A 12881-nucleotide genomic window follows, 5' to 3' on the forward strand; every position below is an offset into this window, starting at 1 on the left:
AGGTTCTAGTATCTTTAGAAAAAAATTGCACATGGAAAGAATGACCCTTGCCTTCCAGGTATTTGTTTTAACCCCTGAATTTTTTTTAGTTGTAATGAAATAATTCACATAACATAAATCTAACAATTTAAAGTCTTAAATCCAGTGGCATTTAGTACATTCATATTATTGTACAACTGTCACCTCTATCTAGTTTCATTTTCATCATCACCAAAGGAGACATACTAACTAAGCAGACCTGCCCATTCTCGCTCCCTCCCAGTTCCTAACAACCATTAAGCTGCTTTCATTCTTTATGGTATTAGCTATTCTGGATATTTCATATAAAATGAATCATACAACATGCACATTTTTTTAATTTTTATTTTTCAGTTGTAGTTGGACACAATACCTTTATTTACTTATTTATTTATTTTTATGTGGTGCTGAAGATCAAACACAGGGCGCACTCTGCTGCTGAACTACAATCCCAGCCCCACAACATGCAAATTTTTGTGTTGCTTCTTTCAGTTAGCATAACAGTTTTGAGATTTAGCCACATTGTAGCATGTATCAGTACCTTACTCCTTTCTATGACTGAATAATTTTCTATTATGTAAATATATCATAACATGGCTGAGGATGTGGCTCAAGTGGTAGCGCGCTCGCCTAGCATGCGTGCGGCCCGGGTTCGATCCTCAGCACCACATACAAAACAAAGATGTTGTGTCTGCCGAAAACTAAAAAATAAATATTAAAATTATCTCTCTTTCTCTCTCTCTTTAAAAAAATATATCATAACTAATTTTGTTTATCCATTCAATGATGGACATTTAGGTTATATTTACTTTTTGACTATTGTGAATAGGGCTACTATGAAGTTCACGTACAAGTATTTGAATGCCTGTTTCCAATTATTTTGGCCAAATATTTTTTTCCAAATAATTCTTTAATGATAAATATGTTTTGATTTTTAAAGAGCTAAGCATAACCCAAATGCAGACTTTTACCTGGGGAACATAAGGTAGAAAATGGCAAGCAGCTTCCTGGAATACAGACTCAAAACAGTAGTCCTGGAATTCTTTATTCCTTCCCCTCTGGTCAGATTCCTTTATTCCTTTCCCTCAGAGAAAGAGGCCAAGAGTTGCCACTTGCTTCATTTGTTTCCTAGGGAAGGAGCCGCCTTTGTGAGTTCCCGTGTTCTCAAGTGTTTCCCTAATTCATCTGTCATTGAGGAAGATGGTGAAGGGCTCCTGAAAGCTGGTTCCATTGCAGGTACTGCTGTGTTGGAAGTCACTTCTATTGAACCTTTTGGAGTCAACCAAACAACCATAACTGGGGTCCAGGTGAGTACAGCGACTTACTCATTAAGGGGAGCCTGTTATCCCAGCTATTCAGGAGGCTGAGGCAGGAGGACTGTAAGTTTGAGGTCAGCTTGGGCAACTAAGTAAGGTATTGTCTCAAAATAAAAATTTTAAAAATGGACTGGGGGGCTGGGATGGTGGCTCAGCAGTAGAGCGCTCGCCTAGCACGTGCAAGGCCCTGACTGGTTTTAGCACCACGTAAAAACAAAATAGATATTGTGTCCCATTACAACTAAAAAATAATAATTTTTTAAATGGGCTGGAAATGTAGCTTAGTCCATGGTTTGGATCCCTAGCCCCTCAAAATAAATTAATAAATAGGAATACCAGGGCTTTAAGAGGCATGTTTCCTTTCTTAACAACTAGAAATTTAGCTGGGTGCAGTAGCACCTGAAATCCCAGATATTTGGGAGGCTGAAGCAGGAGCATTGCAAATTCAAACCCAGCCTGGTCAATTTAGCAAGACCTTGTCTCAAAATAAAAAATAAAACATGCTTGGAATGTAGTTTATTGGCAAAGCACCCCAAAGTTCAATCCCTAACACTGGAAAAAAAAAAAAAACTAGAAACTTCTATGGAAGTCATAAATGAACCTCTAAGATAATAGGCAAATTTTGACTTGGTTATAAACCATCAGATTACAGTGGTTTGAGAGGCTGAGGCAGGAGGATCACAAATTCAAAGCTAGCCTAGCAATTTAACGAGGCCTGAGCAATTTAGCAATACCCTGTCTCAAAATGAAATAAATAAATGAAAAGGGCTGGGGATGTGGCTCAATGGTTGAGCACCCCTGGGTTCAATCCCTGGTACCAAAGTGGGGAAAATATATCAAATTTAAAAAGCCTTTAGAGCTAGGTGCAGTAGCTCACTCCTGTAATCCCAGTGACTCAGGAGGCTGAGGCAAGAGGACTGTGAGTTCAAAGCCAGCCTCAGCAACTTAGCAAGGCACTTAGCAACTCAGTAAGACCGTGTCTCTAAATAAAATATTTAAAAAGGGCTGAGAATGTGGCTCAGTGGTTAAGTGCCCCTGGGTTCAATCCCCAGTACCAAAAAGATGGACTTTAGAGCCCTTGTTTTGAAAGGGAATTAGCTTCAAGTTGATATGTTAAGCTTCTAAGCAGCTTTAACAAGAGGTTGGTTGTAGGAAGAGTCTAGAACTATTGCTATCAAAGGCTGGCTTTGATATAGAATTAAAATTTTTAAGTTAGAAGAAGCTATAGATCACTTCTTGGCCTTTTGGCTAAAATCCAGTATAATATAAGAGGCTTCACAGGTCGGTTAGTCTAACACAAAAAAATAATTTTAAGAGTCAGATATGAGGCTGGGTGCAGTGGCGCATGCCTGTAATCCCAGAGACTCGGGAGACTGAGACAGGAGGATCGTGAGTTCAAACCCAGCCTCAGCCTCAGCAATGATGAGGTGCTAAGCAACTCAATGAGGCCCTGTCTCTAAATAAAATACAAAACAGGGCTGGGGATGTGGCTCAGAGGTTGAGTGCCCCTGAGTTCAATCCCAGTACCAAAAAAAAGAAAAAGAGTCAGGTATGATAGTGAATGCCTATAATCCCAGCAACCCAGGAGGCTGAGGAAGGAAGATTGCCAACCTAGGCAAATTTGTGAGACCCTCTCTCAAAATAAAAATAAAAAGGGTTAAAGATGTAGCTCAGTTATAAAGCACCCCTGGGTTGAATTTCCAGTACTGAAAAAAAAAAAAAAGGCATTAAACATCTATATCCCAGCTCCTCTGTTGATCCTTTTGTGTACCTTATCACTTTTAACTACCACAAAAAATTGTACATAGGGCTGGAAATATAGCTCAGCTGGTAGAGTGCTTGCCTTGAATGAACAAGGCCCTGGGTTCAATCCCCAGCACCACACCCACACAAAAAAAAGTACATAAAATGAGCACAGTAGCACATGCCTATAAGCCCCAGTGACTCAGGAAGCTGAGACAGGAGGAACGTGAATTCTGTGCCAACTGGGTAACTTAGTGAGACCCTGTCTCAAAATAAAAAATTAAAAGGGCTGGGCTGGATATGGTGGAACTTACCTATAATCCCAGCAAGTATGAGGCTGAGGCAGGAGTATTGCAAGTTCAAGGCTAGCTCAGCAATTTAGCCAAATCCTATTTAAAAAAAAAAAAAAGGTCTTGGGATGTAGCTCAATAGTATAGTGCTCCTAGATTCAGTCCCAGGTTAAAAACAAACAAAAACACCTATTTGAGCAAGGCACAGTAGTAAATATCCGTAATCCCAGCAACTCGGCATGCTGAGGCAGGAGGATGTCAAGTTTGAAGCCAGCCTCAGCAATTTAGTAAGACCCTGTTTCAAAATGCAAAAAGAGGGCTGGGGATATAGCTCAGTTGGTAGAGTGCTTTGCCTTGCATGCACAAGGTTCTGGGTTCAATCCCCAGCACCACAAAATAAGTAAGGAAAGAAAGAAGAGCTGGAGATGTAATTTAGTGGGAAGTGCCTCTGGGTTTAATCCCTGCTACCAAAAAAAAAGAGGTTTTTCCTATAAGAAGAGGAATACCGTTCTGTTTTCATCATTGATTATAAATTGTAGAATATGGTAGCAGTTCTTCTCCAATGCATCCTTCTCTGTACCAGTAGGTTTTGTCTCCCACAGGTAGCACCAGTAACATACCTGAAAATGAGCAGCCAACCCAAGCTATACACAACACAAGGAAGGACCCTATCAGCCTTTCCCTTGGGCATGTCTCTCACCTTCATTGTTCAGTTTTATAATAGCATTGGAGAGAAATTCCACACCCACAATACTCAGCTTTATCTGGCTCTGAACAGGTATGGAAGTCAAAGGAATATTGTTGACACTGTGGCCGATTAGGCTAGTATTGTATTGCAGCTCCAGTAAAGTTCTCTAACATTCTAAACTTGGAATGTGATCTTTATTCCTTTTGTTAATATTTTTAAATAATGGCTGATTGGAGGGCTGATGCCTGTAATTCCAGTGGATCTGGAGGATGTGGAGGCTGGGAGGCCCTAAGCAATTTAGCCAGGCCCTGTCTCAAAATAAAAAATAAAAAGGGCTGGGCTGGGGATATGGATCAGTGGTTAAGTGCTCCTGGGTCCAATCCCTGGTACCTCCCCCAAAAACAAGTTTTTAAAATAATGAAGGGGGCTGGGATTATGGCTCAGTAGTAGAGCGCTCATCTAGCACATGCGAGAAGCTAGGTTCAATCCTCAGCACCACATAAAAATAGATAAAATAAAGGTATTGTGTCCAACTACAACTAAAAAAAAAAAAAAAAAAAAAAAATTTAAAAATAATAATGAACTAGGGAGGTAGCTCAGCAGTACAGTGTTTGCCCCATATGTGTGAAACACTGGGTTTGATCCCCAGCAGTGGAAAAAAAATGGTTAAAAATTAATTTAAAAGGCCTGATTCAGTTAAAGAATGGTATTGTCAATAAGGAAAATTTTCAATGGGTTTTGAATTTTTCAAGTCCTAGTTCACAGAAAGAATCATAAGAACTAATTGAAGTGTTGTTATCAAAAAGTTTTCCCGGGCTGGGGATGTGGCTCAAGCGGTAGCACGCTCGCCTGGCATGCGTGCGGCCCGGGTTCGATCCTCAGCACCACATACAAACAAAGATGTTGTGTCCACTGAAAACTAAAAAAATAAAATAAATATTAAAAAAAAAAAAAAAAAAAAGTTTTCCTGGAACCAGATGCAGTGAGTGGCACATACCTGTAATCCTAGCTACTGAGAAGCTGAAGCAGGAATCTCAAGTTCCAAGCCAGTCTAGGAAATTTAGTGCAACTCTGTCTCAAAAAATAAAAAGCACTAGGGTTGCAGCTCAGTGGTAGAGCACTTCCGTAGCGTGTACATACCTTGGTTCAGTCTACACGCACACACGTGGAGCTTTACTGGGAACAAAAAAAGTTTTAAAGCCTTACTGCTGGCTGGGAATGTGGCTGAAGCGGTAGCGCGCACGTCTGGCATGTGTGTGGCCCAGGTTCGATCCTCAGCACCGCATACAAAGAAAGATGTTGTGTCCGCCGATAACTAAAAAAATAAATATTAAAAAATTCTCTTTTGGGGGCAGGGGCCTGTGGCTCAAGCGGTAGCGCGCTCACCTGGCAAGCATGCAGCCCAGGTTCGATCCTCAGCACCACATACAAACAAAGATGTTGTGTCCGCCGATAACTAAAAAAATAAATATTAAAATTCTCTTTCTCTCTCTCTCTCTCTTAAAAAAAAAAAAAAAAAAAAAAAAAAGCCTTACACATGGAACATTCCTGTAATCCCAGAAACTCAGGAGGCTGAGGAAGGAGGATCACAAGTTCAAGGCCAGCCTCAGCAACCTAGCAAGGCCCTGTCTCAAAAGAAAAAATTAGAGAAACGGACTGGGAATGTGGCTCAGGGGTAAAGAGCCCCTGGGTTCAATCGCCAGTCTCAAAAGAATAAAAAATAACAAGTCTTACTAGAGAAAACTATCATTGTTCTAGAACTAAGGCGGCAGTGGAGGGGAGGAGGGGCTTCCCAGGCACTGTACAAATGAAGGTAATTGATTAATCCTGGGCCTGTACTTGTTTACTTTTTTTATATATATATTTATTTTTTTAGTTCTAGGTGGACACAATATCTTTGTTTTACTTTATATAGTGCTGAGGATCAAACTTAGTGCCTCACTCATGCTAGGCACACACTCTACCTCTGAGCCACAACCCAGCCCTGTACTTGTTTCCTTTCTATGTGAAGAAGTCCTTCTGAACTTTTGAGACGTTGAATATAAAATATCGTGTTAGTGGGGCTGGGGCTGTGGCTCAGTGGTAGCATACTTGCCTGGCATGCATGAGGCACTAGGTTTGATTCTCAGCACCATATGTAAATAAATAAAATAAAAGTCTATCAACAACTAAAAAAAATATTTTAAAAAAAATCATGTTAGGGTCATCCCCTAAATGTTTCCTATTTGACGTTTCTTTTTAGAGATTAATTGGTGGTTGTTTATTGTTCTGTAGTGCTAGGGATGAAACCCAGAGCCCTATGAAAGCTAGCCAAGTGCTGCACCATGGAGCAACCTCACCAGACATTCCTTTCAGAGATTTCTTCCTTTCATGTCTACTTTCAGAGATGACTTGCTACTTATTGGACCAGGGAACAGGAACTATACTTACATGGCCCAGGCTGTAAATAAAGGGGTGACCCTTGTGGGACTCTGGGACCGGAGACACCCAGGCATGGCAGACTATATTCCTGTTGCTGTGGAGCATGCCATTGAGCCAGACACCAAGCTTACCTTTGTTGGGGATGTCATCTGCTTCAGCACTCACCTCGTCAACCAGCATGGTCTGTACACCTCCTCTTTCAACCCCAGCTGACATTCTGTGGACTTGAAAGCAGTTAATACCATAGAGAATTCTCACCCTCAAATTACCTAAAATCTGGGCTGGGAATGTAGTTCAGTGGCAGAGTGCTTGCCTAGCATATGTAAGGCCTGGAGTTCAATCCCCAGCATGGTTACAAAAATAAAAGATGCTTTTTCTTGTCTTTTCCTAGGTGAACCTGGGATATGGATGATTTCTGCTGACAGTATTCTACAGACAGACATTGTCACTGGAGTAGGAGTAGCCAGGAGTCCAGGAACTGCAACGATTTTTCATGACATTCCAGGAGTAGTGAAAACATATCGAGAGGTAAATCTAACTAACTATACCAGAGTGGAAGAGTAACTGTTTTCATATATGTGGATATGATATAGAAAACACAACCTATGAAAGGAGATGCACTCACAGATATAAAACCAAACTTTATTAAAACATAACAATGCTTGCCCAGCACGGTGGTGCGCACCTGTAATCCCAGTGGCTCAGGAGGCTGAGACAGGAGGATCTCTAGTTCAAAGCCAGCCCCACAATGATGAGGCACTAAACAACTCAGTGAGACCCTGTCTCTAACTAAAATACAAAATAATAGGGCTGGGGATGTGACTTAGTGGTCTAGTGCCCCTGAGTTCAATCCCTGGTACAAAAAAAAAAAAAAAAAAAAAAACATAACAGTGCTTAAGATTCTTTACCAGAAGAATGTCTAATCTGATTTCTGTTTTCACACTGTGGCTGCTGGATAATACTAGACAATAAGGCAAGGCTAGAATCTAAAAGACCATTTGGGAGTCTGTTGCAATAATCCAGGTAAGATATTATGGTGGACCAGGTTAGGAACAGAGGAGGTGGTAAAAGTTAAACAGATTCTAGGTATATTTTATAGGTAGAACCAATAGAACTTGATGGATTATATGTAGTATGAGAGAATCAAGAATGATTAGAAAAAAAGAAGAAGAGCCAGGCACCATGGGCATGAGCATGTAGTACCAGCTACTTGGAAAGCTGAGGCATGAGGATGGCTTGAGCCCAAGAATTCCAGACCAGCCTGGGCAACAAAGAAAGACCATGACTTTAAAATAACAATCATCATCATCATCACCACCACCACCATTATCACCATCATCATCATCATCCATGGTTCATGGTGTATTTTTAAATTTTCTTTCTTTTATCTTTTCTTCAATTTTTTTTTCTTTTCTTTTAAGCTGGAGTTTGAACCCAGGGGCACTCTACGGCTAAGCTATATCCCCAGTCCTTTTTATATTTTAAGACAGGGTCTCACTAAGTTGCCCAAACTGGCCTTCAACTTGTGAGCCTCCTGCCTCAGCCTCCAGAATCATTGGAATTACAGGTTTGTGCCACTGCACTTGGCAAGATTCATGTTTTTAGTTGAAGAACTAAAAGGATAGCATAACCAGGGGTGGGATTATAGCTCAGTGAGACCCTGACTTCCAACCCAAACACAAAACACAAAACAAAAACTGAAAATGGTAGCATTACCAACAACTAAAATGGTTAAATCAATAGGTGCAACAGTTCTGGAGGGAAAGTCAGTTAGTTCGGACAAGTAAAATTGCATATGTCTATTAGATGTCAAATGGATATATTGAGATAGCTGGATATAAAAGTCCAGTAGTCATTTGAATCAAGATATTTAAAGCCATTTAATAGAGCACTTGCCAAGCATTCACAAGACCCTGAGTTCAATTCCCAGAACCACAAAAATAATTTAAATAAATGAATTAATAAATAAGCAAGCAAGCCATTTGAGCCAGATATAGTGACACATGCCTATAATCCCAGCTACTTGGGAAGTTTAGGCAGGATTAAAAATTCAAGGCCAGGGCTGGAGATATAGCTCAGTTAATTGGTAGAGTACTTGTCTCACATGCACAAGGCCCCAGCACTACCAAAAAAAAAAAAAAAAAATCAAGGCCACCAGGCATGGTGGAGCACACCTGTAATCCAAACAACTCAGGAGGCTAAGGCAGGAAGCTCACGAGTTCAAATCCAGCATCAGCAATTAACAAGACTGTTCCAAAATAAAATATAAAAACAGGCTTGGGATGTGGCTCAATGGTTAAACACCCCTGGGTTCAATCCCTAGGACTAAATAAATAATAAATAAAAAGTATAAATAAAATAAAGTAGAACGCTACAAGTATGTTGAGAAGAACAAAATACAACCTTCAGAGAAGGTTGAGAGTATATGCAATTGAAAAAGAAAACTTCCTAAAGAAAGTTGTGATCATTTTTTTTTATTTTAGTTGGACACAATACCTTTATTTTATTTATTTATTTTTATGTGGTGCTGAGAATCAAACCCAGCACCTTGCATGTACTAAGTAAACACTCTACTGCTGAGCCACAAGCCCAGCCCAAGTTGTGATCATTTTAAAAAGCATAGGGAGTCATAAACAGGGAAGATGTGTCAGAAGGAATAATGGACAAAGATTTCTTTCTAGAAAAAAATATTTTCTTCTAAAAGGTACATAGATTTTGTGGTTCTTATGTATTTGATCACTAGATTGGAGTTTGTATTTGTGCAAAATGGATGCTTTTGTTTACATAAGTGATGATGGGTAGACAGGGAGGGAAGCAGATTCTCTAAGAACACAGGTTTTCCTTTGATTTGCTGACAGGTGGTCGTCAACGCATCATCAAGATTAACTCTCAGTTATGACCTCAAGACTCATCTCACTAACACCCCTAATTCAACTGTATTCAAACTTTTCATCACCACTGGCAGAAATGGTATCAATCTCAAAGGTCAGGAATTTCTTTATACGTATGAGTGAATGTTTCCATCTTTCCTATCTGGATTAGTAATATAAATTTCCATTTTTTTTTAAACTGGGGCTGGAACCCAGGGGCACTTTACCTGTGAGCCACATACCCAGTTCTTTTTATTTTTTATTACGAGACAGGGTCTTACCCAGTTTCTGAGGCTGGCTTTGAACTTGTGATACTCCTGCCTCAGCCTTCTGAGTCACTGGGAAATTTTCTTTTTTATTTCAAAATCGACTCCATCTTGTAAAACCATGGAGATTTATGAGGCTTCAGAATTGATCAATGGATTAAGTTTGGGTGTTTTTATTGCTGCCTTGTTTTTTCCCCAGGTTGGGGATGAACTCAGGGCCTTGAGCATGCTGGGTAAATATGAGCTACACCCTCAGCCTGGATCAAGGTTTTTATTTTTTTTTTATTTATTTTATGTTCAAAACATTACATAGCTCTTGACATCTCATATTTCATACTTTAGATTCAAGTGGGTTATGAACTCCCATTATTACCCCGTATACAGATTGCAGAATCACATCGGTTACACATCCACATTTTTACATAATGCCATATTAGTAACTGTTGTATTCTGCTACCTTTCCTATCCTCTACTATCCCCCTGGATCAAGGTTTTATTTTTTTATTTTTTATTTTTTTTAGAGAGAGAGAGAATTTTTTTTATATTTATGTTTTAGTTTTCAGCAGACACAACATCTTTGTTTGTATGTGGTGCTGAGGATCGAACCCGGGCCGCACGCATGCCAGGCGAGCCTGCTACCACTTGAGCCACATCCCCAGCCCCAAGGTTTTATACTATGCTTAATTTAAGTCACATTTGTCTTTGTAGTTTAAAAACTACAGGCTCTTAGGCTCCATCCAGAGATATTTGTATGTATGTGTTTTACTGGGGATCAAACCCAGAAGTGCTTTACCACTGAGCTATATCCTCAGCTCTTTTTATTTTTGAGACAGGATCTTGCTAAGTTCAGAGCAGCTACCACTGAATTAGATCCCAGCCTTTTATTTTTATTTTTTCATTTTGAAAAGAATCATGCTACACTGTCCAGGCTGACCTCAAACTTGAGATCCTCCTTCCTTAAACTTCAAGTGTCTAGAATTACAGGTATGTGCCACTGAGCCCAGCATCATCCTCAGGTTTAATAATAAGTTCAGGGTAAGGCCTAGGAATCAACTATTTTAAAGCTTCCCTGAGTTGAGAATTGTTGAAGTAGATTATATCTGGAAAAATTTTTTTTTCTTATTTTATTTTTGAGACAAGTCTTGCTAAATTTCACAGGCTGGCCTCAAATTTATACTGCTCCTGCCTCAGTCTCCTGAGTAGCTGGGATTATAGGCATGCACCATGATGGCAACTCTGAAGGGTTATTTGCTTAGTAGTTTGTCTTGTATGTTTTTGTTTCTTTTCATTTCCTTTCTATTTGTGGTACTGGGATGGCAGGGACACTCTACCACTGACCTGCATGCTTAGCATTTTTGAGATGGGGTCTCCCTAAATTGCCCAGGCTGGCCTCAAATTTTTGATCCTCCTACAGAAAATCAAAAGAGAAATTACAAATAGGGCCACTACACCCACTTTTGCTTCGTTTTTGTTCTCTTTAGCCTATGATTTACTGTCAAAAAAAGGGCGAATGGAAGAAAATTAAAATTAAGAACCTCCTAATAGATTCTGGATCCTATGCTAGGAATTTTTGTAAATTTTATCTCATTTAACAATCTTATCATGTAGTAATTATTATCCTAACTTTAAAAATGAAAATACTACCCAGGCATGGTAGCACTCCCCTGTAATCCCAGCAATTTGGGAGGTGAGGCAGGAAGGTCACAAGTCTGAAGCCTCAGTAACTTGATGAGACCCTATCTCAAAACAAAAACAAAAAGGACTGGCAAACAACTCAGTGGTACAGCACCCCTGGGTTCAGTCCCCAGTACCAAAGGGGGGGGGGAGATAAAGATGAAAATACTGAATCTAAAAACAGAGTAACTTGTGCAAGTTAGCAGTTAGTCAGTGATGGAAGTGGTAGATATGTCCTACCCCAAAGTCCATGATCATTTTTCTTCCTTCCTTAATAAAGAACAAATTTCAGTGTTTGTTTTGTTTTGTTGGCCATGAGAAAATCCAAAATAGAGTGAACAAATCTAATACATCATTATTGTCTGTAAAACTTAAGACAGAGGTCTGATGTGCATAGCTTAGTGGTGAAGAGCACATGCTTAGAATGCTTGAGGCCCTGGGTTCAATCATCAGCACCCAAAAAATAAAAATAAAATTTAAGATAATTTAACTATTTGCTTTTTGTCCTTCAGTTTTACAGTCAACATATTTTTTACATTATCTATTTAATTTTGTTACAAATATAACCTAAGTTATATATAAGTAAAGAATGACATTTTTAAGGTTTTCTCTGTTCTTTTACAGAGGAAAAAGTATTAAAATTTTTCTTTTTAACAGTCATCCACTGTTGTTCAACTTATAATTTTATGAACAGACTACAATTTTTCCTCCTGAATTACAACTAATTTATTGAGAAACTTAATGTGTGGGTCCCTTTGATGTTGTTGATAGTTTCTGTCTGAATGGTCACTGGACTACAGGCAAATGAGAAAGAACTTCAGCCAACTGAAGCTACCAGGCAACTGTGCAGGGGCAAATCTGGTTAACAGGACACCAAGTCCTACTCATTCTGTAAGAACCCATCCATTGCAGGCAACTCAGTCTTAGCATTAATTCATTTCTTCCTGGCTAGATGGTTCTAGATAAGACACCACTTGTGATGTTCTCATGATTTTTGTCTTGAGTCACACTACAAGTAATTATGGAAAACAAACCTTCCTAGACTTAAAAGCTACCTGGAACCTTTATTGTTAATAGCTATCCAATGTCTCCACCCCTGAATTCCAAACACCTTTGAAAAAGGATACTAGTTTGTGTGATATTGATAATGGAAACCCCACTGTAGTCATTCCAAACCTAGCAGATGCTGGGAGTGGTGATACATGCCTGGAATCCCAGCAACTAGAGAGGCTGAGGCAGGAGGATCACAAGTTCAAGGCTAACCTCAGTTACTTAGCAAGGCCCTAAGGACTTAGACTTGTCTCAAAAAAAAGGGGGTGAGGGAGGGAGGCTGGGGATATGGCTCAATGGTTAAGAGCTTCTGAGTTCAATTCCTGATACAAAAACAAAAACCTAGCATAGAGGCTACAGATGTAGATCAGTGGTAGAGTACTTGCCTATCATGCATGAGGCCCTAGTTCAATCCCCAGTGCTGAAAACAGATAATAAAATAAAAATTAAAAAAAAAAAATCCCTAGCAGGGGCAAGCAGAGCTGGACCCACTGACTTTTCTTGCTTTTTTGGTACTGGGGATTAAACTCAGAGCACTATACCAC

At 39.6% G+C, this 12881-nt stretch overlaps 1 protein-coding gene across 1 annotated transcript in view; it reads left to right on the forward strand.

Moving 5' to 3' along the window:
• Positions 1 to 12881, forward strand: part of Nup210l (nucleoporin 210 like) — a 120528-nt gene that overhangs the window by 98808 nt on the left and 8839 nt on the right. Inside the window, exons 30-34 of the mRNA XM_046421753.2 lie at positions 1151 to 1325; positions 3970 to 4145; positions 6440 to 6657; positions 6868 to 7004; positions 9335 to 9461. Coding sequence (XP_046277709.1) covers positions 1151 to 1325; positions 3970 to 4145; positions 6440 to 6657; positions 6868 to 7004; positions 9335 to 9461 — 833 coding nt within the window. The remainder of the gene's footprint in view (positions 1 to 1150; positions 1326 to 3969; positions 4146 to 6439; positions 6658 to 6867; positions 7005 to 9334; positions 9462 to 12881) is intronic.

The sequence above is a fragment of the Marmota monax genome, unplaced genomic scaffold, assembly GCF_021218885.2.
Source record: "Marmota monax isolate L192 unplaced genomic scaffold, Marmota_monax_Labrador192_F-V1.1 WCK01_AAM20220418_F8-fsc00108, whole genome shotgun sequence".
Classification (NCBI taxonomy): Eukaryota; Metazoa; Chordata; class Mammalia; order Rodentia; family Sciuridae; genus Marmota; species Marmota monax.